This window comes from Falco naumanni, chromosome Z, assembly GCF_017639655.2.
Source record: "Falco naumanni isolate bFalNau1 chromosome Z, bFalNau1.pat, whole genome shotgun sequence".
Classification (NCBI taxonomy): Eukaryota; Metazoa; Chordata; class Aves; order Falconiformes; family Falconidae; genus Falco; species Falco naumanni.
Genome location: NC_054080.1, coordinates 60973807 through 61000912, shown reverse-complemented (window position 1 = coordinate 61000912; position 27106 = coordinate 60973807). Strand labels below are relative to the sequence as shown.

Here is a 27106-nt window from a genome sequence, read left to right as displayed (position 1 = left end):
TAAAGTTCCAGAAAAAGCAAGAGCTGCATATACTTAGAAGATCCAGGCTCCCAGGCTGATTCCTGGAGTAACAGTCTTCAGCCACAAAGATCTTTGTTACTCTCTGGATAGTCCAGTTCAGTTTAGGACAACACACTGCGGCCACCTACTGCCAGCAGAAGACATCTGAGACCATTCATGGTGTAGTAAGAGTCAAATGAGTAAAAAATTCAGGGAAGTTAACTATCAGCATGCAGGGAGCTTGGCATTGTGTATTACAAAGACAGGTAGCCTTTTATCTAAAGCAGCCAGAGAGATTCCCATGCAACCAGGAAGGAAAAGAGATCAAGTTGCTTTAATATTACACCTCATGAGATGATGTAGTTTTGGTAAAAGCAGACTCGTCAGAAGGAGACTCCAGAAAGGTATTCAATGAACACAGTCTGCACTATGTCCCTCAAGACAGGTCCTTGCTTCCCAGCTTTGTTTCTTTTAGGTCAATAACTTCCTGAGTGGCAGCAAACTTTGAGTCCCCTTTGGTACCTTGGAAGCTGCAATCTCTGGGTCTCTGCAATCTGTCTGCTGCTCTCTGCCTCTCCCAGCAGACAGGCTGTGCTCCTGCTCAAGCCTACTTTTCTGAGCTTGCCTGGCATACACACCCTGTGGCCTCCAACAGCCTCTCTATTGACCTGAACAAGCTCCAGTGCTCCCCATGGGAAAAGCAATCTCTTCCCAGCCAGCCAGAGCACTCCACCTGATTCAGCTTCTCCTTGAAGAAGCACAAAGAAAAATACAGTTATTAAAAAAAAAAAAACAATGTAGAAGAAAATACTGCTAACAACCTTTCCAAAGGTAGTTACTGTCATTCCTTAAAATCTAAGCCAAGTAACTCTGACAAAGTAAAAGACAGATGGCAAGTAAATAGCTATTTTTGGCCATGGTACTTGGCACACTTCGGGAAAACGTGGGAAAAAAAATACTCGTATTGTCAGTGTAAATACTGATAATCACCAATCACCCGAGAGAAGAATTACCAGTTTTCAAGTGCAACCTACTTAGAAAATTATTATAACCTCCCAGATATTAATTAAATTTATGCTTATAATCCTTTCCAGGCAGGACAGACAATCACCAGAGAAAAGCAGAGATTAGCAACTGAGATGTAGCGGTCAAATATACATAGTCCCCCTTGCTAAATGGCTGGCTGAGCATTATATCCCAGTCAAGTGAAGTACCACTACAGCAAATATATACAAATATATATTAAATCATAATATTCAATTTAAATAATATAATTTGGGTACCTTTACACAGAAGATAGAAATTATTTAGAGCTCTACGTTATCACAGGAACCAGAAAGTAAGCCCATGGGGAGAAAAAAAAAAAAAAAAGGTAGTTTAGCTAGGGGAAGACCACAGCTGTAAGGGGGAAAAAAGCTGGGAAGGGAAGACAAGGAACCTGCCTCTAGAGGTTGCAGCTTATGAAGAACAAACAGCAGCTTTCTTCCCCACCTACAACCCCTTCATGGTGGAAGTTACCACTCTCTGCATTCATCCTAACTAAGAATTTAAAAAGGAAAAGGGAAATACATACAGACCATCAAACAGCAACACGAACAGGCTCATGAGTTCTGAAGACTGTTTTCTACATTCTCTTCAATAATTAATCACCCTGATGTGAGACAATAACTCTCATTATGAAATTAAAGCTCTTATGTGCATCTGCATTCCATTACTGTTTGCAATGCATGCATAACATGTTTATGCTTCATTTTACTCACTGCACACCTTTATAATGCCAGCATCTTTTGTTTTTATAGCGCATAAAACAGCACAGGTCATTTTATAAACTAGATTGAAACATATTCTTTAAATTACTGTTGTCCATGCTAGCTATGACTAAGAGAAGGTACCAAAGAAATGAAATAGGGAGGAAAGAAAAACTAAGCAGTGTCATCATCTAATTGACATTCTTTAAACCTGCACACCCAGGTTTGATTCAGCAAATATTTTAGTTTAAAATTAAGACACTCTGATATAGTTGAAGGTTTTTCTAACCTAAAAGGCTTTTCAGTTCCCTAACATTTTCTCAAACTCATTTTTTTGTGTGAAAGTTCCTCATTTGGACTAAAAGTTCTGGCAGAAACATAGTCTAACAGAAAACTCTCCCACCTCACAACTAGATCACATAGCCAAATCTAAAGTTTTTTTTAATAAACTATTGCAGCTATTCTTCCTAAAACCCCTATATTCTCTTTGAGAAGAATCCAAGACTCATAATAAAATTGGGGGGGGGGGGGCACGGGGGAGAGGAGGAAGCGGATATCTTGCTTGACAATGAAACTCGCTTTTGAAGACCTTAAAGCAAGCTTTTCTTCAGATAAAAGCTAAGAACATTTTGACAGCTTTCACAGAAGTGTTTGTCAGAAAGCACTCAAGAATAGGAAGAAACAGCAGAAGCCATTAACTTCAATACATCACGTAAACACCTATTTCCATCAGCTATTGCTTCAGAGTAATGGAACATTACAGAACATGCTTCTACAGCATACAGATATGTTTCTGAAGGAAAACAAATTAGTTCCTCAGAGGAAACAAATTGAAAGAAGGTCCCTAATCCAGCCTGTGAACAAGTGAGAACGAAACACAAGAGGCAAGATGCAGGAGGGGGGGGCCTGGGAAGCAGGACCACAAGTAACAATCCGTTAGCTGAAAGGAATGTGCTCGAGCTTGTGGGTCACAAGCCCTGGTGATACGGGACATGAGAAATTACTGAAGGGTACAGAAACAAGGACTAAGTATCAAGTTGAGACTATACAAGGAATAAGGTGGTCAGTTTGTCAGCTTGCTCAAGGACATGGTTCAAGAACTGCAGACGTTGTCTTTAACTGTTGCTGAATTGCTAAATAAGCTAGCGCGAGATCTTCAGCGAGTTGCCACACAGTTATAGAATAAGCAAGTTTTTGGACCAATCAGAATAACATGTAACAATTGCTTGTGTGTATATAATCATGCTATTAGGCTAATTAAAGCGACATTTGCTTGCATCAAGCTGTGTCCCGTCTCTCAATTGTGGCAGCAAGACTCTTCTTCTCTGGATGTGGTGGGTTGACCTTGGCTGGACACCATGTGCCCATCAAACCACTGTATCAACTCCCTCCCCAGCAGAACAGAGGGTGGAGAAAGTAAGATGGAAAAACCCAAACTTGTGGGTCAAGATAATGGCAGTTTAATGAAGCAACTGCAAAAATCATGCACATGGAAGCAAAGGAAAAGATTCTATTCTCTACTTCCCAACAGCAGGCCATGGTTAGCCACTTCCCAGGAAGCAGGGCTTTAGTACCTGTAGTGGTTGCTCCAGAAGGCAAAAACAGTAAATAATGAATACTGCCCATCCCCCCACGCCGCTTCCTCCTCCCTTCTCTTAGCTTTTATATCTGAGCAGACATCATATGGTATGGAATATCCCCCTGGTCACTTTGGGGAAGCAGTCCTGGCTATGTCCCCTCCCATGATCTTGCCCACCCCCAGCCTACCAGGGGGCTAGATTGGAGAGAAGCCTTGATGCTGGGAGAGCGCTGCTCAGCAGCAGCCAGAACCCTGGTGTGTTATCACCACCTTTCTAGCCACCAATACAAAGCACAGCACTAAGAGGGCTGCTGTGGGGCTCTGCCAGACCCAGTACACTAGGGTCAGAGATTGTTGAAGAATATAAGTTTATTGTGAGAAGATATGAGAAACAGGCCTGTAACTGTAGGATTATGTTAAGTTTTCTATAGTATACATCTCCTAAATAAAGAAACAATCCTCAAGGGTCTTTAATACTTTCCAGTTTTTTTTTTTCTGAAGACAGCTGGGACAGTGATGGACAACACTGACAGAAACAGACTTAGACCAGATCTCATGATAGCTCAGGCGGGTATCTGTCACATCTTTCCAGCTCCCTGTGTTATCCTTCTTCTAGCAGACTTGTAATAGGCAGAAAAGGAGAAAAACATGAAATTTAACAACTGCAGATCAGTTAATTATAAGAACAAAACAAAGTAAGTTAAGGGACCACTGCAGTGGTAATGGCAAAGGCAGTAGGCAAAAAAGAAACCGCTTCATACATGAAGGAGTGTTTCAGCTCAAACACTGAGCTGCTGTAAGGAACTGAAACATTGATAATTGCCTTAAACACTGCTCAGCACGGAGCTGGTGCAAAGCTGTTCCACTCAGCTTGGAGAAGACCACAGGGTGGTACACGATGGAATGGTTTTAGGACTTGTGAGGGCAAAGTCTAGCTAGCGCTTCCTGAAACAAACTTCTGTGGTAACATAAGGCAACTGCTCATGTGCAGAGCAGAGGCTGCCTAACCCCCATCACGATCGCTGATGAGGACCCCCTGCGACCACCGCTCACACGTTGGACTTGTGCACACACAGAGCACACCCACAACTGCTTTGTATGCAAATGAGGCATTCTCTTGAAAGCATAACACTTGAATCAATGAAAGCTCAGGTAGGACCCCCACCATGGAAGCTCAGGTGGGAGCCCCACCACCAAGACACCTAGGGTGAAGCGAGCCAAAGGACACCACTGGACCCACAGGTGGTGGTCTCTCTCCCCGCTCCCCACCCCCCTTCTTTTTGTTGAATAGTGATCAGATCTAAGTAATAACATGTGGCACAGAACTTGCTTATCCAGTTAAAGTAATCACCATCAAGCTATCGTATCTAACTACATTTTATATTTTGTATTAATAAATTGTACAACTGGTTGGTTGCTGTTGTTCCACCTTAATTCAGTCCAAGGGAATCACAAACTTGGTTGCTGCTCCCAAGGGGAGGGAGGTCATCCTCTAAACGACTCCTTTCGGGTCCTGACAGCATTCCAGGAGGCCAAACAACCAATTCCAACCACAGCCTGCTGGATATAGTGGCCAGAAAGCATGCATTTCAGCTTCATCATCTCAAAGTTAGTCTTACAGGTTTTAATTTAACTATACTTCCAGCTGGTAACACAAACCCAGCACTATTTCCCAAAATATGTTCTAATTCCATATGTACAGCCCTAAATACATTAAGTGCAAGCGCTCAGCTGTAAAAAAGGCTTTACAATTTTACTGGTTTTATCCTAAGAAATACTAATATGGATTTTAATGTTAATACATGCAAACTAACTTACACTGGATACATCCCTTAAAATATCTGGAGCCTGGAACTAACAATACAAGCTATATTACATTAATCAAAAAAAAAGAATGATATACACAATTCAATAAAGACTGTAAAGGAAGTAATGAACTAAAAAGCAAAAAAAAGATGTTAGGACATACAGAAAGACGACTGAAGAATAATGTCTTCGTACTGCAAAGTGCAGTGGTGAATGGCTTTTTACAGAACTATGGAGAATGCTGAAAAATTAAGAAGTATTCAGAAGAGAAAAATCATACAAGATTAAGGTTATGGCAAGAGTAAGACAAATGATTGTGATTATTCAACTGGGGTTTTCCCCAGACATAAGAAAAAGGAGCATTAAAACTACTAAGTCGAATATTTTATATGGGCAATTGACAGAATTAAGACTAAACCGTGCACCCTGTGTTATGCCTCCCTCATTTAACAATGCATGTACATAAAAACTTTATTTACATTTCAGCTTCACTGACTCAGATCCAGGTTAAAAAAAGTTCATCTTTAAAAATAAGCTTTACTTGGGGGGGGGGGGGGGGGGGTGCGGGAAGAGAATTTTTATAAGACACTGTTTGAAAACTTCATTTAAGCAAGTGAGCCTGAGTGTTAAAGCAGGTAGGCTTGAGTGTTTCTGGATGTTCTAGATTCTGTTTGGGGATGAAAAGGATTGGATGGATTTTTCCATCTTCAGGTAAAAAAAACCTTAATATATACCTTAATAAAATGTTAACCATGTCCATCAAAAATACGACCGACAATTTTTATAATACTGAAAAAAGGAAAATAAGGACACAAGTATTAGACAAGAAGAAATTAAACATATATAAATACCCAAGAACAGGGATACTGAAAATAACTGTAACTGCAAATAAAGCCCTGTAAGATCCAGTATAAATTCAGCAAATATCAAGAAAGCTTACCAACAGTTTTTTAAGAGCACTACTGAAAACAAAAAGTAGACTTCAAACTATTTACAGATTTAAGTAAACATGGAATCACAAATTTTACAGTCATGATAAAGTTTCTGTCTTTGAAGACCTTAAACCTCTTTTCTTCTTCTCCCAAGCCTGCATAATATTACATCAGTCTCTTCCTTTTTTCTTTCTCCATCTCAAACACTGCAAAAGAAAAATTCACACACCTCCAGTTTTCACTTTCCTTTACTCTAATCCTTGTAGGGACACAGAATTTAGTATTTTCTTCATGTTTAAGATCATTTCAGAGTTTCATCAAAATGCCTTTTTGAATGGACACTCTGATTCTGCCATCTTTTGCCCCATTTCCTAATCATAGGTCAGATCCAAGGCTATCATGGCCCCTGCTTCTAACTGCAATGATTACTAGCACTTAAAAAAAAATAATTAAGGTATGAGGTATAGATACATTGATGACTCCCAACATCCATTACTAACCAGCTTAGAGGCTTCCTGAGCTGATGGCTTATTTGAATCATTAATAGCTACTGATGAGTCTGTCTCTTTCTGTACATCTACATACTTAGTCTCCATAGTTAAACTGTGGAAATTACTGCTACAGAGTATGTAAGGTGTGTTTAATGAGAGTTTAATTGTTTTTCCTTTATTTGCACTGTTTTAAAAGTGCTACAAGTTCATTGAGAGAACCTTATTTTTTTCTTTCAGTATGAGAAAGACTGAAAAGAAATCATCCAGTATTTTGTTATATCATTCTTGAATTATAAATCTCTTTCTTATGCAAGATGAATCACTCACTTTCCAAACTGAAGACAGCCTGATCCACTTACTCTGTCCTTGCGCTGACCCTTACTATCCTCATGGCCATCTTGTAACTATTCTGATCCTTTTCTGATCATATTCTGATACTATGTTTCTGAGAGATAGAAACTCAAACTGCAGCATTCAAGATGCAAGTACACCATGGATACAGAAAAAGATGCGATGTTGTTTCCTGTTTTGTTTTGGGTTGGGTTCCCCTCCCCCAACAACACCACCACAAAACCTTTCTTTCCTCTTTCAAAATGCTGAACAGTGAGCTGTTTCCAGAGAACTCCTCACAGTAATTCTTACACCTTTTTCCTCAGGAGTAATAAAGTGCATATAAATGTGCATGTCTAGTTTCGGAGGTTGTCAACACCCTTCTGCACAAGCATTACTTGTTACTTGCTGAAAGTTTAACCTACCATATTATCATCCAGCCCAGCCTTTTGTAAGGGAGCTTTTGAAATAAAAAACAAACCAACGAACCAACCTTCTGGCATTCAAAAATAATTAGATTTTTCTACAAATTTTTTTAATCAGTTTTACAGCTGAACCTCCAGAGCAGTTCTGTGCTCTTACTTTGCAGACAGGCATATTTCAGTGATCAGATACATACTACAGTTTTGTAGTCAGCAACCTCATATCAAGAGTTCACTTTCCTCACTGCTTCAGACTACCAGCCTGCCTTCCATCAGATTTTCTGTCTGTAGCATTTTTTTCAAAAAGCCTAGAAAACCCTGATTTCAAGTCAGCAAAACATTTGCTGTAAGTTCATACAATAGTCTACAGGATTTATAGTTCAGAATGTAAACAGACTGGCATACAAACCTTCTGAAACAAGCTTTAAGACTAGAAAGACTATCACAGCATAATTCAGCTTCACACCATTTCTTAAACAAGAAAGCAATAATTTCAACAAAGCTTATGAACTTAATTTGCAAATCCAGTCATTTTGCATAAATTTAATTACCATTTCTTCCCTACTCTACAGGTTTTTCAAAAGCCAGGTTTACTTAGCTATAATTTCTCATGATGCAAAGATGTCATCTTCAACTACAGATACACAAAAGGAGACTTAAGAATTCTTTGAACTGTTTCAGTCTCTGCACTGAGTGCTAGCTTTTTTTACCAGATGCTTTTCGTCAGCTGCTTATCAGCAAGTCACTAGCCTGTAACTACTGGAGGGTGTGATTCGCGAAAGTAAGAGGAATGAAACCGAGCTGATTGCCATACAAGTAATCTACACATTTTATTCAGTGCTGCTTTAGTGTCCTCCCAATGTGCCTGGTGTAGCTTTGTTTTCATGTTTTTCACTGCAAGACCATCATGTACTCCAAAATATTATATGAGGATTAAAAAATAGAAATTCATGGTTAAAAACCACCTCACTAAGACATCAGCTATTCAAGAGCCAACAATAAACACATGGTTTTAGTAATACAGAACTCCTCCATTTGATTTATGGGAGCAACACTACAGATTTAAGAGTATGAAGCACTGACATCCACTCCATTCCCTAAAGAATCTTCTATAGATCATGAGACTTTTTTTAAAGTGTTCTTTTTTCCAAGTAATTCTCTCTAGCTATCCTCATCACTATATTTAGCTTCTCCTTTGAACTTGTTTCAGCCTTTGTGAAAATTTTTTAACCACAAGTTAAAATGTTCAATGCAGTATAATTTATTTCTAAGCATTTAATTTTACACAAATCAAAGTAAAAACAAGATTCACTACTGCAATGCACCAGCAAGTATTAAACCAACAAATAAACCTACATATGGCTGAGCCAGTTATATTTTCAACTGTAACAGTATCTGCTTAAAGGAGCTGGAAAAGGAAGCACAACAGACTAATAAGGTATTCTATAAGTTGGCAAAAAACTGAATTTTATGAATTATCAAGCTATACGCTGCTCCGATCTCTTATTTCCAGTGCTAGGCCTCAACATTAGCGTATTTAAGGTCCTTAAAAAGCCCTCATGTTCAAATGAATTAACATCCCAGTGAAAATAATGAATATATATGCAATGAAGTTAAGAGTGCTTTTAATATATAACAACATTTTAGTGTTCTCATTTCCTGGAGATTAATTGAAAGGTAATGATGACTGTAGTCTCTCACCTGTATCTAGATATTATCAGTCCTTAGTTAAGCAAATCCAGTCCAATCCAGACCTTCAAGAATGCTTGTGTCAAAGGTTGCTGGCATTCAACACTTAAGCTATGAACAACTTACCTTACATTTTATCTTCAGTCTAATCCCAAGCACATTTAAAAATAAACAAACAAAAAAGCGTAACAAAAGGCAGCCTCCCACTGGTTTCACCTGGCATTTGATCCAACAGTGCCTGATCAATATGACTGAAGTACTTTCCACAATTATAAGACCATAAAAATTTAAAGTAGCAAGGTAGTTTCTTTATCTCTGTGAAAACCAGTGAACACAACTGTACATACAAAAAAGGCTTTGGGGTTTTGCTCATGAAGTTATTCTTTTGAAAGTTTTTCTTTTTTAAATAACCAGATTTGGTATCCTGTGACAAAGAACACTTTATATCTTAGCCTTGAAGTGCTTACAGCTTGATCATATTACCCTGTCACTAAGTTCTATAGCCAAGTATCAACCACTAACTGGTCCCTCCCTTCCACACTTTCAGAAGAAGACTGCACTGTATGTGGCAGATAAGACAAAATTAAGATTTAACTACCTGAAATCAAAAGCACCAGAGCAGAGTTATCTACTGTTCTTCCAAACTTCAGGAGTATTTCACCTTCAGGTTTTCAGCTACTGATGCCCACTACTCCTACTTTTCTGCTATGGCAATGTGTATTTATAACATACAAAAACCCTGGCTAAATTTTCACAGGGAAATGATCAGTTTCGATAAATTAAAGCTTGTGGGTATAAATGTGAATCAAAAATATTACTGCTATTTTTAGTTCATTAGAAGTCTGATTTCCAGCAAAAAAAGCATCTTACAATCCATTTCGAATTCAAAATTAATGCTAGATAAAATAATCTATATTGTTTCCTCTGTAGTTTTAAGTTCATACTTGTCTTCCCTATTTTTGGAAAAATATACAGATAGCCCAACCCATGTAACATCACTTGAAAAGCTTCACTTGCCTGATGCCTATGCTACATCCAAGAGCTTGAAATCAGAAGAAAAAGATCAGTAAACCAAGGAGTGAAATTAACATGCTAAATCTCACTGGTTGAAAGTCTTTGAATATCATTACATCTAAACCAGTCCAGAAATAGTCCAGAAATAATGAAATTTAAAATTAACTATAAAAATTCAGCAGTTTTTATGTGTATATAAATTATAAGACTGTCTTAAATTCTTTTATTATACCTTCTCAAGCATTCAGTGAACAACATTATAGCTCTGTTTGGCTGGTTTATCAATATAACTTTTCACTTACCTTAGAAAACATGGTCATCCTAAACAACACAGAACATGTCTAGTATGCATTATCTTACATTTTAATTTTGAAATGAATACAGACTTGCTTCTTTGATGAGAATTTCTCAATTTGATAACATCTTTAATAATTGGCTTTTCTTTTTGTGTCCCCCATAAGGGCCTTGGGGTGAGCAGGATTATTCCCATATCAAATATACAAAAAAAAGTCTAAAAGTCTCAAACACTGCTGTGCTTGCACTATCCTGTTTTTTTCAAGAATACATGGTATCTGATAAGCATTTCGCCAGGTTTACAGGGAGGTCCCCATACGTTTGAGCAGCACTTAGAAATATTATGCGTTTATATGAACAAAAGCTGGTTTCTGAAGCTGGAAGCCCCAAAAATGAGAAACTTATCACTACTGAATGCATTATTCTAGGGTCAGATGACTAGTTCGTAATTAAGTAGAAATTTTGTCAGAAGTCAGTTTTCTAGAGTGACATTTCATTTCATAATAAGCCATCATCTTCTCCTTCCATAATCTTCTACCTTTTTCATAATGTATTCCAAATTCAGCAATATTTAAGTGCTTCACAATATAGCTTTGACTTCTGAACCATACTAAATGATCCATCCTTCACACTAAACGAGGCAAAACACACCTGAAAAACTAGCATGAATCAAGGTAAAATGTATACAAAAAACCAAACAAACTACTTCTATCATGTCTACCATGGACCGTACTAATCTGTATTTTCAAGCTTCTAAATGTTTTAACTTTGTTATGAACTTTCGTTCTGGGTTTTTTTGTTGGCTGGTTGTTTTTTTCACCAAAGAAGGAATCTGCTGAGAATGCAGCTGCTGTCCTACCATAATAAGCCTCCACTGAGCAGACAGAATTTACTGTTTACTTCTACCCTCCTTCCTATAGGTTTGTCTCTTCCTAGAAGTACCACAACAGCAGCAGACATTTAATACCCAAATGATACATCTTTCAATTTTTGTGTCTTGCTCCAAAAGGAGAAGACACTAAATACTCTTCTCACAGATTATAAACAAAGCGATTAATTTTTTTCTAACCTCATTCTTGAAACTGACAAAATGAAATTGATTAAAATACTTATTAAAAATCTCAGATAAACTGAAACAACTTCCCCGCAAATCATAAACAGATACCAAATACAGAAGAGGTCTAAAAATGTATAATCGTCACAGTTTAACCCTCGACGACAACCAAGTACCACACAGCTACTCACTCCCCCCTCCTTCCACAATAGCTGTCATAAAAAGGAGGGAGAAGGCAAGAGAAAGAAAATGCAAAGGGAAGGGAAAACCACCCCAAGAGATACACAATACAAATGCTCACCACCCCACTGACTGATTCCCAGCCAGTCCCTGAGCAGCAACTGTCAGCTCCAGCCAGCTGCCCCCAGTTTATATATTGACCATGATGTTCTATGGTACAGAACATCCCTTTGGGTAGTTCAGGTCTGCTGTCCTTGCTGTGGCCCCTCCCAGTTTCTTGTGCCACTCCAGTCTTCTCGGTGGTAGGGCATGAGAAGCTGAAAAGCCCTTGACTTAGTATAAATATTACCTAGCAATGACTAAAAAACGTCAGCATGTTATGAACATTATTCTCACACCAAATCCAAAACACAGCACTGCTCCAGCTATTAAGAAGAAAATTAACTCTATGCCAGCCGAAACCAGGAAAAAAGTATTACAGAATACATATGCAATCTTGACCAAATACTAATATTTGTATTCGAGTTTAACTCATTTTTTCATTTTAGTATCATATTCTGCAATTATTCCTTGCTTACCCTGCTCTACATCCAAACTTTATCTTTCTCCTTGTCATTCTTTATATGTAAACAGTATTATATATTCACAGCTCCCATTTCACTAAGGTAGTAAGCATGAGAAATACTTCTACTATGCATGAAAATTGAGCTAACCCCAGCCATATGGGTTAAATGTAAGGATCTTTGTTCAATTATTAAGCCTGCCAGAAAAACATATGCAGCAAGTTAACACAAACCATTTAATGCACAAGTTCTATTTATAAAGCAATTATTCTACCCTAGCTACCCAATATAATATATATTTTGTCATCATAGATACAAGTACTGCTTTCTCTCAAACAATGAGATGAAAAACAATAGATGGCATCTTTTTCTACCACACAATACAGATGGACAAAGTTTTAGAACCCCAAAAATCGCCAAGTTAGGAAGAGAACTTAATGTACATTAGATGCAACTACACATGACTAAAACAACCAACCACAGAACATACCTCTGTAGTTCACCAAGCTTATTCTTTCAGGAACAATAGAAAATGAGGTATTTTTAAACGGTAATTCAAGAGATCATTAAGGTTAAAAAGCCCCCCAAAACAAAACATTACTCTTCATTCATATTACCTACTTAATATATTTACCTTTTCTTGACAAAAGAACAACGACAAAAAAAGAAAAATCAACTTTTCCTCTGCTACAAATTCAAATAAAATGGAACTATTTCATCATGCTTTGAAGAAGGCTTTTTATGAAACATAGTGTTCATAACCTTCAACCGTATAATACATCTGAAAAAATATTCATCCCAATTCTCTATTTAGCAACATTTATCATGGGGCAGGGAGAGCATTTTCACTTTTGTTTCAAATATCATCACATTATCTCACCAAGTTAGTTTCAGATTGCTGAACTGCCTGAGAAATTACTTCAGGGCCAGAGCAACAGTTCAAAGTAAAACTAGTTTAGGAATCATAAATCCTCTTGCATCCCCTTCTCTATATTCAAAACCATAAGAAAACATTATCTTTTTAAACTGAAACCAGTAAAAACAACATTAGCTAACTGAACAAGGTGTCAAGCTGAGATGAATTCACATTTGCAATAAAGCGTAAACAAACCTATTTTCAGCTTCTATAACACATCTATTAGAAGAATCATAACCTGCATAGAGACTAAAGATTTTATCAAAAGTATCTCTGAGATGCAATAAAGATGACATTTGTTATTTCTGGTTAAGTATTTAAAATTAGAATTACTTTTTATTTAAAACAAACACATATTATAGAACAGTTTTATCAAAATGTAGTGCTTTTCAGCTACCTATACTTTCTCAGCACTTAGGAAAAAGTATTGTTAAAGTGTTACAACAAATTATATACTTCTAATATGCTTCCATGTTTAAGTGTTTTACAGATTTATAGATGAGAAGCTACTAACTTCTCATGGTTTATCAGATTATCTCAGAAAACTAAAATGAAAAGTAACTTCCTATGTAATCTTTTATAAGAATTTATAATAATATATATACTGTTCATGTGTCTATTTCACTTATTAGCCAGTATTCCTAGATATCATAAAATTGTAAGTTTCAAATAAATTGCTGAATTTAGTAGGTGAACACACACAGTAAGATAAACAGGTGACCGTTAGCTACATATGTCATGAGATGTTCGCAACACTCAGCACTACTCCAAGTAAAGCAACCCGAAAAATAGGGTCAACATCTACTGGAGAAACCATCACTGCACATACTGCATAATAGAAGTGCTAACTAGTAAATAGTGACTAAAAGCATTATTCCCCCATTAATAAGAAATTCAGTTACCTTTACCATACCTTTATCTGTTGTCTTCTAAGCATCGCAAGTTCCCTCATATCTCGGAATGGCTGTAGCAAGTACTGGTAGAGCTCCGTGGTAGCTTCTGCCAGACTACTGTAGGCTTCATCTTCCATTTGATAGAGTTCAAGCAACTCCACCATGCTTTCCGTGTTCTTATGTTTTTCCAGAAGCTGTGGAAAAAGTGCCAATTTTAGTGAATGTATGCAAACATTCCTGCTAAAATGACAGTCATTTGAAAAACATTTTTTAGCCTGTCCTCTTGTATTATCTTCCCTCTTCCACAAAATCATCAGTCAAATTTTAATTCCCACTCACATCTTGAATTTATCCAGTCAATTACAAGCACATCTCTGATAACCTTAATTCAAAATGTGCAGCACTCCTATTGATTTTTCCTTTCCAAAAATCTCTGGAAGTGAATATGAGCACAGAGCCAGCACAAAAAGCAACTTCGTACAAGAATCTACAACATAGTAATCAGATATGCTACTTCACATGCTTCCCACTTGCAGGTGTTGCGGGGGAAGGAGTCATAGGAAAGGAGACAAACCAGAAGTCACATTTTGATCTTTCTAGATTTTTTTGGTGTTTGGGTTTTCTTTTTTTGGCCTGCCTGTACTTTGGACCCACACAGCATCACTGTATCAGTGCAGCTCCAGACACAGAAGAATCTATATGAAACTGTGATGCATTCCTAGTAATTTTGCCTTTCACTTATGATTTTAGCCTAGACAGTTTAGGCATGAAATTTCAAATACATGAAGTTTCCATTAGATATTTTTTAAAAGGAAATTATCCAAGTATTATAAGCTTTAAAAAATACTTAAAATAATTTATGTTTTAAATTATGTAAGAACACAACAGCAAAGTCTGTCCATTCCTTCCTTTAGCTCTTACGAAGCCAGAAAGACATCTGTTTGTACAAATTTGCTACAATGTATGTTTTCAATTTATATGCTTGTTTTCCATCTATTTTGGGCATTTGCCTGGGTAGACCTCACATGCTGCTGGAAATCTTTTATATTCCTAAAAAAAATATTAAACTGTTAAACAAAAACTAATCTCAGACAGACAGTGGAGTATTTGATGCATTTACAAAGACAAGATTATCTGAAATTAATTCCTCTCTTATGTAATTTTCAACGTCAAAGTCTCTTGTCCTTTATATTATCATCTCAAAAGCATATATCCACAGTCCAAGTTTATTTAAACTAAAAGATTAGAAACACTATGGAATAAGCACATTGTATCTTCCATCTGTTCATTCAAGTTGGATGCCAAGCCTACATGAAATATTCTCAGCGTACTGAACTACATCAAGTAATACAACTGGAAGACAAATTAGAGGGAATTGCAGATTAGAAATTGAAGCTTTGGTCTCAACAGATCTTTGGTGTCTCTGATTCACTGATATCCCAGTACAGACAAAAGAAGTCTTGATGATTACCATACTGTCTACCCAGTTTGCTCCACTACGCTTACATTGCTATGCTGTGTTTCAGTTTCCTGACCAGGTAAGAAAACTTTTTTCCTATGTAAAGCTTACTTCTGAAAAGCCCCACCTGGGCTTCCTTTGAAGCGCTAAAGACCGACGAAGGTTACAAAGAGGATGCAGAGCAGAACGCAGAGAGGCACGCAGTAGCTTTATATTCATGTTCAGCATTAAAACAATGGTCAGCTGACAAGCCAGGGCAGCCCTCTCTCAGCAAGGCTCAGCAGAGATTAAAGATCTGGGCGAGATGGTGCAGAACAGATAAGACATTCCTCAGCAGAATGAGGCTATTTATTATATGATCTAAAAAGTTTCACCCAGGAAATTGTTCCTATTGCAAGGTGATTTGCTACACCCTTCTTGCTCTTTTCCAGCAGCATGTAATATTTTGTGGCATTTGACTTCTCACCAAGACTACTGGGTAGTGGTTTCTGGCCTGCAGTCTAATACTGACATTCCATGAACTTTCAGGGCTAAACACACACGTAACTCAACCTTCAATTACAGGGACAGAAGTCATCCCAGATGCTCTTGGGTTTGAGTCCGAAGTCCCTATGGATACAATCCTGTATGTACAACCTGCTCTAGCAGGCGGGGTTGAACTAGATGATCTCCTGAGGTCCCTTTCAACTCCAAACCATTCTGTGAAATGAAGGGCCACTTCAATTATATGACCATCAGTATAGTACAAAGACATCTTAAGAACACTAAAAGCAAGTATCTGCTTGTAATTAGTTGGCTGTCCAGTGAAAATTATGTCCGTCACTGGAAATGGTATGGATAAAGCAATGAATTATCAATACAATCCTGCGCATACAGAAGCCAAGCAAGCAGGCGTTGTTTCAAGGTCTTGTCTGTGTCATTTCATTTGGTCTACTGCTGGGGTTATCCCAATCCTAAACCTAATCCTCACCTGCTTCAATAAAACCCCCAAGAAAAAGATACAAGTGAGGGCAACTTATTCATACAGAATATATACATTCTTAAATTATAAACACGAAGGTTAGCAATGATTCTTCCTTCCTAAGGCAATGATGCACAGAGAATCCATTTCCTATGCCTAATGAGGACCTTTCTGAATGAAAAGAGTGATGAAATTTCATTTAAACTACAGTCCCCAGAAAAGACAGCAAAACTGAGAACTGCTTTGGAAACCAAAGAGTGTCACACTATTCGTTTCAAACCAAAGAGCTCCTGAATAAGGATATTCTTCAAAACAGGTAGGAAGGTTACCAACCTGTGAGCACTGGTTACATACAGCCTCATTACACCTATCCATCTATTAACATGTTCTTCTATAGGCTCATTGAGACAACATTTTACTGAAAAACAGCTGAATGTTAACCTTTTCTACAAAGGTTGCAAACCCACTCAAAAGTGCATTGAAATTATTTTGTCCTCTCAGACCAACACTTTAAAATTGCTGCCTCAAATTCCAACTGGGTTAAGTTACGTGGCAAAGAAGAAACTGAAGACACATGAAAAAATCCAGTTTAAAAAGCACCACTGATAAATTATGGTACATGTTCAAAATTATACTTACAGTATGTGCACAGGTGGTCAAGAGGGCCAAGAGCATCATGGCTTCTACAGAAACAGCGGGGCCAGCAGGACTAGAGAAGTGACTGTCCCCCTATACTCTCCTCTGGTGAGGCCACACTGCAAATAACTGTGTTCAGCTTTCAGCCCCTCACTAGAAGACACTGAAGTTCTGGAGCGTGACCAAAGGGCAACAAAGCTGGTGAACTGGCCTAGAGATCAAGACCATAAGTCTTACGAGGAGTAGCTGAGGGAACTGGAGTTATTTAGAATCATAGAATGGTTTGGGTTGGAAGGGCTCTCTAAAGATCATCTAGTTCCAACCCCCCCTCCCACGGGCAGCGACATCTTTCACTAGACCAGGTTGCTCAAAGCCCCATCCAGCCTGGCCTTAAACATTTCCAATGAAGGAGCATCCACAGCTACTCTGGGCAACTGTTCCATCCAGTGTCTCACTACCCTCCCAATAAAGGATTTCTTCCCAGTATCTACTCTAAATCTATCCTCTTTTAGTTTAAAGCCATTCCCCCTTGTACTATCACTACATGTCCTTGTAAAAAAATCCCTTTCCATCTTTCCTGTAAAGTGCCCTTTAGATACTGGAAGGGTGCTATAAGATCTCCCCAGAGTCTTCTCTTCAGCAGGTTGAGCACCCCCAACTTTCTCAGCCAACTCTCTTCACAGGAGAGGTGCTCCAGCCCTCTGGTCATCTTTGTGGACTTCCTCTGGACTTGCTCCAACAGGTCTGGGGAAAAGGAGGCTCAGGGGAGACCTTACCACTTTCTGTAACTGCCTGAAAGGAGGCTGTAGCGAGGTGGGTGTCTGTCTCTTCTCCAAGATAACAAGCACCAGGACAAGAGGAAACAGCCTCAAGTTACACTGGGGAGGTTCAGACTGGATATTAGGAAAAAATTATTCACTGAAAGGGTGCTGAAGCATTGGAACAGGCTGCCTTGGGGAAGTGGTTGAGTCACCATCCCTGGAGGCATTTAAAAGACGTGGCACTTAGGGACATGGTCTAGTGGTGGACTTAATGTTAGGTTAACAGTTGGACTCAATGATGTTAAGGGCCTTTTCCAACCTATGTGATTCTATGGTTCCATATACATGGTTTAAAGGAATACAGAGGGGTCAGACTACTTTCTCTTACTTTTCGGAACTGGTGTGATTAACTACTACCATGTCTCCACCAATATTTTGTGGTATGAACAGAAGAGTGACAGCTTTGATTCTGCTTACAGATAGAGACTTGTAACCCTGATGAAGAGTCCAGGCTGCTTTATTACCACCAATCCTAAAGGGGCACTGATGTAGGGCACAGGTGGTGCTAAGCTGGCTGCACAGAGGACCTGTCCCACTTGGCTCTATGAAGCAAACTGATAAAAGTTTTTGTTCTGGATCAAAGTCAGCTGAAGCACTTTTGTAACTGGCAGCCATCCAGACAGCATTCAGACTACCAGATAACAGTAACACTGGGTCAAGCACAGAACCCACTGAATTAATAATGTCATAAAGCAAACCAGGCCCTCTACAGACTCACAGGTAGTTTAACTGTGTATGTTCCAATTTTCACACAGGCAGCACCTAGACAATACACTATTAGACACATGAAAATTCAGTTACCACCTTTTAGTAAGATGGCAACATCGGTTAAGCTGGCCAAATGCCCAAACCAACCTGGTACCTTAAAACCATGCAGTTTTCAAGGTGTTAGCACCAAACACCTTGAAAAAACCCATGAGACATTCTCAGCACAGACATTCAGTGTTGTTGTTCATTCACTTCAACAGTCTCAGTATGAAGTTTTGACTTCCATAATTTTTTAATTATATTATTTAAAGAAGTGGTTGGAGGAGGGTAGAGTAACATCCTGTACAGGCCTGACTAGTGCTATACCCATTGAATACTACATTTATTTTAAGAATCATGTTTCACAGATGTTACATTGTTCACAACTAAATGAATCCATATATTTTAGGCAACTATTATGCAGACAAACTCTAAGCAGCAGGAAACTTTTTTTAACTTATCAGTGCATATATTTGAACTATATTACAAAGATTATTTCTGTCTTTATTTTTTCAAAAAATATTTTTTCCATGAAGCTTTAAAAGCATTATAGTAGACAGTGTAATTATGTCCAGGTTGACCTCAGCTGGGAGTGTAATCCAAAGCTTGATTTAATCATTGCAGTCTTACATTTCCTTTGCTATTACTCCCAAAACTTTCCCTGTTATTCCTATTATATTTTGCGTATGTTATAGAAACATTGCAATATGACACATATCTTTGTAGCCTGTTTTAGGTAAAAATGGGTATTTTTCAGTCTTGCTAAGCTTCTTCATATTTTAGAATATAATAGTAATTACGAAATACCCTATTTGCCTATGAATTTAGATTCTCAGAAGCTTGATAGTATTACTTGCCACTTCCAGAAAGAATTCTAAAGCTTTTCAATTTAAGCAGGTTATTTAATAGCACAGGTAAAACTAGGGATCAGAGAGAACTACAGAGTAGTTTTTAGATACTACGTCCTTTCCACCAAATAGCAATCCTAAGAGTAAAATAACAAAACCTCCTGCTGATACACTTGCAATAGTCTGCAATGAGCTCCAGAGAATGAGTTCCGAAGAGGAATAGCTTTGGAGTACATAAAATTCGCATGCAAAATTTTAGCAACTGAACTTAGACTGCAATTTCTTGTATCAGAACAGGCTTAATTGTTTCTGTTCTCTCTCTTTTTAAGCTATCTTTAAACAACAAAAAAAATCTTGCTAAAAGCAAACACACTTCCACATGTCCTGAGGAGAACACATGAGCAGGAGTCTCAACTACATGAAATCTGTACTATAGGCAAACTGCTTTTCTCTCCCTTACTCACATGGTTCTGTATGTAAATGTCACCTGTTGCGGTTAAAACATCAAGCCTTACCAGGTCGTTTAGCTTTCTGTTTGCATGACTGCATTGCCATCAACAATCCTTACATTTGCAGTATAAAAAAACCCCATCCACATTATTGTAGTGGGTGATAGCAGCCAGGGAAGAGGAGTGAAAATACGCAAAAGAAACAACTTCACAAACACCAAGGCCAGTCAGTGAAGCGGGGGGGCAGGATGTGCTCTAGACATTGGAGCAGAGATTCCCCTGCAGCTCGTGATGAAGACCATGGTGAGGCAGGCTGTGCCCCTGCAGCCCATGGAGGTCCATGGTGGAGCACATACCCATCCACCTGCAGCCTGTGGAGGACTCCACACTGGAGTACATGTATGTGCCCAGAAGGAAGCTGTCACCCCTTAGGAAGCCCATGCAGAAGCGGCTCCTGGCAGGATCTGTGGTCCTGTGGGGGACTCACACTGGAGCAGACCATTCCTGATGGACTTCATCCCATGGAAAGGACCCACATTGGAGAAGTTTGTGGAGGTCTGCTTACCTTGGGTGGGACTCCATGCTGAAGCAGAAAAAGAGCATGAGGAAGAAGCCGCAGAGACAATGCATGATAAGCTGACCAAAACCCCATTCCTCATCCCCATGCACCACTCAGCAGAAGGAGATAGAGAAATTGGAAGTACAGTTGAGTCTGGTATGAAGGGAGGGGCAGGGGGAAGATATGTTCTTATTTCTCATTATCCTACTCTGCTTTGATTGGCAATAAATTAAATTAATTTCCCCAAATTGAGTCTGTTTTGCCTGTGACAGGAATTGGCAAGTTCTCTCTCTGTGTCCTTATCTCAGCCCACGAGCCTTTCTTTGTGTTTTCTCACTATATCCAGCTGAGGAGAGTAAGTGAGAGAGCAGTCTGGTGGGTACCTGGTGGCCAAGGTGATCCCCACCACAAGACAGTACACTAGAAGGCTAAGAACAGCAAACTGCGTATTTCCTGGCCTCTTTTCATTCATATCAGTTACCTTTGTTTATACTTAGGTTAACAGCTCATAGAACAGTAACTACTTTTGTCAAGTTCATTTATACTGCCTACCAAAATGTACCTTATTTCAATACACTATCTGTAATATAAGTCCACAGAAAAGCAAAAGAACTGAACTGCGTAAGAAAACCTGAAGTAGTATTTTAATGTAGCCAAGTGAGCCAAAACATGATTTCCATGCATGCATCATTACTAAGCAATGCAACTTCTCTCCTCCCACCAAAATTCTAAATAGAAGCCTCAGCAGAACTGTATGTACATCTGTAACTTGTCGGAGTATCACAAGACTCAGGCTTAAAGCTGCCAACTCTGACAACAGTTGGCACACCAGATCTCTTCTGAAAACTCATGATAGAGATGTCAACAATTAAAACCTATGTATGTCCCCTTCTGTAAGCAAGACAAATGTGTAACATTACGGTAAAGTTGCTTTTATTTTACAGTGGTACTTGTCTGATTGCCTTCCCTTAATGTGTGATGTGGCTGTGCCACTCCTGAATTACACCATCATGCCAAGTGAGTGCCTATGAAAACCAGATATTTCTTTGAATTTAGTATATTACTTATAATAGCATAGCCACAAGTAAGCTACAGAAATCATAGCAATCAAGGACTAATTGCATAGGAGTGCTCACTGTACAGGTAAATTAGGCTTTCTGCCCGATGTTAGTAACACAGAAATAAATATTTACACTGTAAAGTAGTTCAATGAATAAAACAGATCTGTTTACTGTACTTCAAAGTTATTACAGCACTCAGACTACTTCCCTTTGGAAAGGAGCAAAATAACTAAAAGATAAAGTCACTAATGAATCACTGATCAGTTGGAACAAAGTAACACTGAACAAAAAGACTTCTAGGCAACACCTCACCCTGAAGGCTTGGCAAACAGCTTATTTTACACATGTCCTAATGAGTTCTAAGTAATTTCTTTTCTGCAGGAGTCTGATCAAAAAAATCCCAAAGCCAGCAGCTAGGAACATACATTGCATAAGTGTTCATGCTGTGCCATAAAATACATTAACTTTTGGCCCACAGACTCATTTCTTCTATGCTTCTCAACTATGCTATTAATCAGGAAAATATATTCAAGATATTCAAAACTGACAGCTGTTTAAAACTGTATTTGCATACAATGAATACATTCACTCAGCAGGTATGGCAATGCTACTCTTAAACCCCTTCTTTGTGTGAGGTTTGCAGTGTCAGGACACAGGCCTAGCCAAATACCCACGCCGCTAAAGAGAGAATGCTCTTCTATGAGCACAAAAGGCTAAGATTTGATGGGAGGAAGAGATATGTAAGACTTGTACTCAATTTCATTCTGAAGTCAGCTCATGGGAATCGTATCAGCAGCACTGAATTGGTACTCTTACCAGTTTTACAATTCATTTGGCATAGTAGCAGATAATCTCAAATGTCTAAGAAATCTAATGTCAAACTTAAAATTAAATGAAAGTGGGTAAAGCATTGTGACAATAATAGAATCAAGGCACTAGTACAGATGAATTTACTTTTCAAAGCTGAGCTAATGGCTTGCTCCTATTGAGAGCAGAACCCACTTCCCACCCCCTCTTCCTCCTCCTTTCAACTTCACCCCAGTTCGTTGCTCCTTCTGCTCTCAGGTGCCCTCTTCCTCCACGGCACTAGCTTTGGTATTTCTCAGACCCCTCAACAAACTAACTGAGCATCTGGCAGAAAGCTGTTTCTGCAGTTTCTCTTGGATTAATTTAATGAGGTTTACAGAGTTGAATCAGCACACCACAAGGACAGAGAAGCACAACAGGAAGGAACACAACGCTGAAGAGGGGAGAACGATGTTGGCACGGAAGGCTCAGACACAACTTATATGACCAACGTGATCAAGTTAGTACCACTTTATTAATAGACTCACAGCAATTTATACTCTACAGGTGCTATTAAGAGACCCACACCAATTTATACCCCCATCTGAAAATACACACACTATGCACGCTTTGTTATGTAAAAGGTGACAGGTTAAAACTACTCGTTCACACGCTTCCACCTCCCTTATGACTGGTCCCGGTGTGGTGACCACACGCTGCTCCCCCCTTGTGCAGGCATCCTGTTTTATCTCATCTTTCTGTCCAACTCTCCTGCCTCTCTGTGAATACACAGTTTCTTTGTCTCCCTTGGCCTTGCATATGACCTTCACAACACCTGCAGCTTGTTACAGCTTCCCCCTGCTCAGACTGCTATTACAACCAAATTATTAGGACTGGATTGCTGATAATATGCCCATTTTCTTCCAGCCACTCCACAGAACGAGGAGAGGACAGAAAGCAATAGGATTCCCCCTCTTTCAGCACTAGGAAGCTGACGATCCAGTTCTTAAGCTCCCTTCAACAATGTGGCTGATTAACTGCCTTCAAATCCTGGACAATACCTTACTGGTAACTCATGGCCCCCTGCCTGATTTCTCAAGGCTGGTTAAGCTCAACACCATCAACCTCCAGAGCACTTCCTAAAATGTGCATATCATGGAAAGGCAGGGCTAAGAAGGAAACAGCATTTTGCATAACTAAATGCAATTTTTAACATTTCTAAGCTAAAATAATGTGGGGGTTCTAATTTTGAAGTTGAATAAAACATCAAAAAAAGCCCAAAAGAAAGAACACATTTAAAGCCCACTATTACTACCAAAAAGCTAAACATGGTATCAAGAAACCGCTGAAATGTCTGTATCATGTGCACTTTCCTCTAACAGCAAATACCACAACAAGCTATTAAATCACTTTCACAACAGCACAACATTTCAGACAAAAGCAATTTATATTAGTATCAGGCAAACACAGACATCTATTCTGTAGCGTTACCTGTTTGGGTTAGTTTTGTTTCTGTTTTCATGGAGAAACAAAGAGGAAAAGATACACAGTTTAAATGTTATGAGGAAACAAAATCCATGGGTAATGAAACAGCGTATACATACTATTTCGCTATAAATTCAACTCTTCACAGCAGCTCCAAAATTGCAGGTAGCCTGAGATTTTTTTAAACTCCCCCCACATATGGATTTTTTGCTAAATCATAATATTCTTAAGTGACAAATTGGTACAGTATAATCACTAATGTCAAAATTTTAAAAACAGTTATTACATTACTGAAGGCTGAAAAACTTGGGTTCTGAAGCCACAGTGTTATTTGTAGAAAATTACAAACTTTCAGAAACTTCTAACTGATCTACATGTTTTCTCCGTGAAAAATTTCATAATGGAATACATTTGTTTCTTCTTTTTTTTTTTTTTTAATTTCTTTAAAACAAAAATAAAGCACACAGTCTTATTTAAAGATTGGGTTTGTTTTGTTATTTGGTATTTTTTTTAAGAAAAGCTCTAATCAAATTTAGTTGTATTTTATGCATGGGGTTCAACTAGAAAACCCAGAGGGGCTCCTTCTAAAATAAAAATATATGATTCTAAGTTATTGCAAACTCTTTTATAATACTCTCTCCCTAAAATAGCTCAAAACAAGTCATGATGCAATGCTCTTATATGAGAAGTTGAGCTACTAATTTTCGATGACCCACATAAATTGCCAGCAAGTCATCACAAATACTAATTGATTATTTAAACAGCGTTTTCCAAAAGGAAAAAAAAAACTCCTCCAGTTCCCTCACACCAATATCATAGCATTTTTTCCAAAAGGCGGCCATACAAACATTGCCTACAAACATATTTTGAGAAGTACTATAATAGTAGATAATGGAAATTTTTATTTTATGCATTAAGAAAGCTGAGGTATTTCATTTACTTAAAAAAAAAAAAAGGTTGGTGCATGACTGGAAGCATTTTATAACACTTTTCCAACAAGGAGCAACTTGTTGACAAAAGTCATCCACTAAGTGTCCAGATTTGTCTGAATGGATAATGTCTGTTTGCCCCATATGTAATAAAAAAAAATATCCATACATTTGATAACTTTTAATATATAAATACCACAAACAGAGAAGAATAGATAGAAAGGGAACCCAGAGATGAGATCTTACCAGTAAAGGCGTTTTAACTGAAAACAACATCTGCCAAAATGGTCGCAACTGGTGAGTGCAGTCATAGGCAGATATACCACCATCATTCTATTTGCACTTTACTCTGAACAGCTCCAGATGACATTGTTCAAAACTTAGCTTGCCAGGGAAGCTGTCTTCACATCAAAACACCCTTCTGCCCTCAACTAGAAGAGTTAATCCAAAAGTAAAATCCAGCCTGCATAGATGAGCCTCAAATAAGAGGCTACCAATAATAATGGACACAGTTGACAAGCAAGACCTAGTAAGCAAGGAGACATTTGTGAAGATATTTCAAGTTAACGTTACTACTGTGTGTTAAAATTCTTCATGAAATTTTCAGACAAGCTAGCAATGGTGTGGTTTACATTTCAGGTCCAAATTCTTCAGAAAATGGAAACTGGGCAAGTTTCAACAACAAACTAATTAAAACAAAACCATATTTCTCTTATTTATACAGTTTGTGACTGGAAGATACTGTGAGATTATCCAAGCTCCTGCCCAACAAATTTAGGCTACTTACTTTACTTTTATAATCCTGTTACAAGTTATGCAAGGGTTTCAACAATTATTAAAGACTAACCCATATTCTAGCAACTATCACCACACCACCAGATTTCTGATGAGATCATACTACTACTTCCCGTAAGGGCACAACAACCCTTCATCATTCTTAAGACATTCCTGCATGTTTGCTATTAAGCAGCTCTATACTTAAAGCAGGGACTTTCAGTGAACTATCCAAGATCTTTGTTCTGAATGGTTATGGTGATGTTACTCATACATGTTGCACAGTATTAATCACCCTGAGTAATATTATAGTATCACCAAATGTTAACAGTTCATTATCAGGAGAAAATAAAGGAGGAAGAACACTGAGACCATTAAGAAGATACTCTGAACTGCTACAGCAACAGGCTTAACATTCCACAGTCCCACCTTATTCTACAGCCTATTGAGCAGGGCAATGGCTTGAGCAATGGCTCTGATATAGATACATAACATCAATGAGTTAGTTAATACACATGACCTCTCTCCCTACCCTATCTTCCTTCTCTCTACCATATTCCTTAAGTTTTCAAATTTTCATTTCTTGAAAAGACAGAAGTTTTACAGGTGTATCTTTAGTCAGGCTGAGTCTCTTCAGTAACAGCACTGAAGTTCTCTTCAGTAACAGCAATATCATGGTGGACTGCAACAGTATTTCTATTGATATTAAAAAACGAATGTTAAAAGCACCTTCTCAAAGAGGAAGAAAATGTAGGTGCCGCCATTTTTTAAAATCTCTCCAGTAGCAATACTTTTGTATACAAGGAACTTAAAACCTCCCTGACCATCTGTAAGCAGTGCTTGTCATATTATAGCAAAAAATGTAAAAAGATGGAATTACTAGACTGTATCTGCTTTCAAATTCAAAACCTGCCTGGGTAATACTATCTCAGACAGAAATGGAGAGGAAAAAAAAGTTACTGGATTAAGAAAGCAATTTTAAAAGACACTGACTTGAAGGTAGGATATCCAGTCGAAGAGAAAGAAAATAATGCTGGAAAAAATGTGCAAGACGACAAAGGTAAACATGAAGAAATGACAACTCAATGCCTTATCTAAAAATTAAGAAATCAAGTGAGCTCTGAATCCCAAGGAGGCCAATGTGTTACAGAGCGTTTATTACATAGCTTGTTCACATCTCTTCAAAATATTCTGTCGTATGAAAATGCTGCAACTGTGTATTAACCATAACAACTTTAAATGAAAAATAGAGGAAAGTCTACCTCTACATCTAGGGAAACAAAACAATTCAAATTTTGAACAGGAATACCAAATAAAATAATCAGCAGAATACTCCCCCAACATAAATAATTCCCCAATCCCAGTTCAGGCAGTTAAACAGAGCATATATTGCATTTTATTTCCTTTTTTTTTTTCTTCTCCCAGGTATTTGGACAAGGAAATGAGTAGTAAGACCAGCAAGCTGCTGTTTTCAGTTTCTAAAAATTAAGTCTAGTCTTACTAAGAGTATACCGAACAGTACTGCTGCATTCTACAGAACACACTCTTGCTTTTCATGTAGAACTCAAGTTCTGTGAAGGAATACCTAATTACATTCAACTGTTTTCAGATACAGCCACAGTATTCATCACCTTCAGCTAGCTCTTGTCAAATTAACAAGGCATTAATAAAGCAATGCAT

General features: G+C 38.2%; 1 protein-coding gene across 1 annotated transcript in view; it reads right to left on the bottom strand.

Moving 5' to 3' along the window:
* The window catches only part of JMY (junction mediating and regulatory protein, p53 cofactor), a 73604-nt gene that overhangs the window by 38740 nt on the left and 7758 nt on the right, over positions 1-27106 (bottom strand). Inside the window, exon 2 of the mRNA XM_040579738.1 lies at positions 13932-14105. Coding sequence (XP_040435672.1) covers positions 13932-14105 — 174 coding nt within the window. The remainder of the gene's footprint in view (positions 1-13931; positions 14106-27106) is intronic.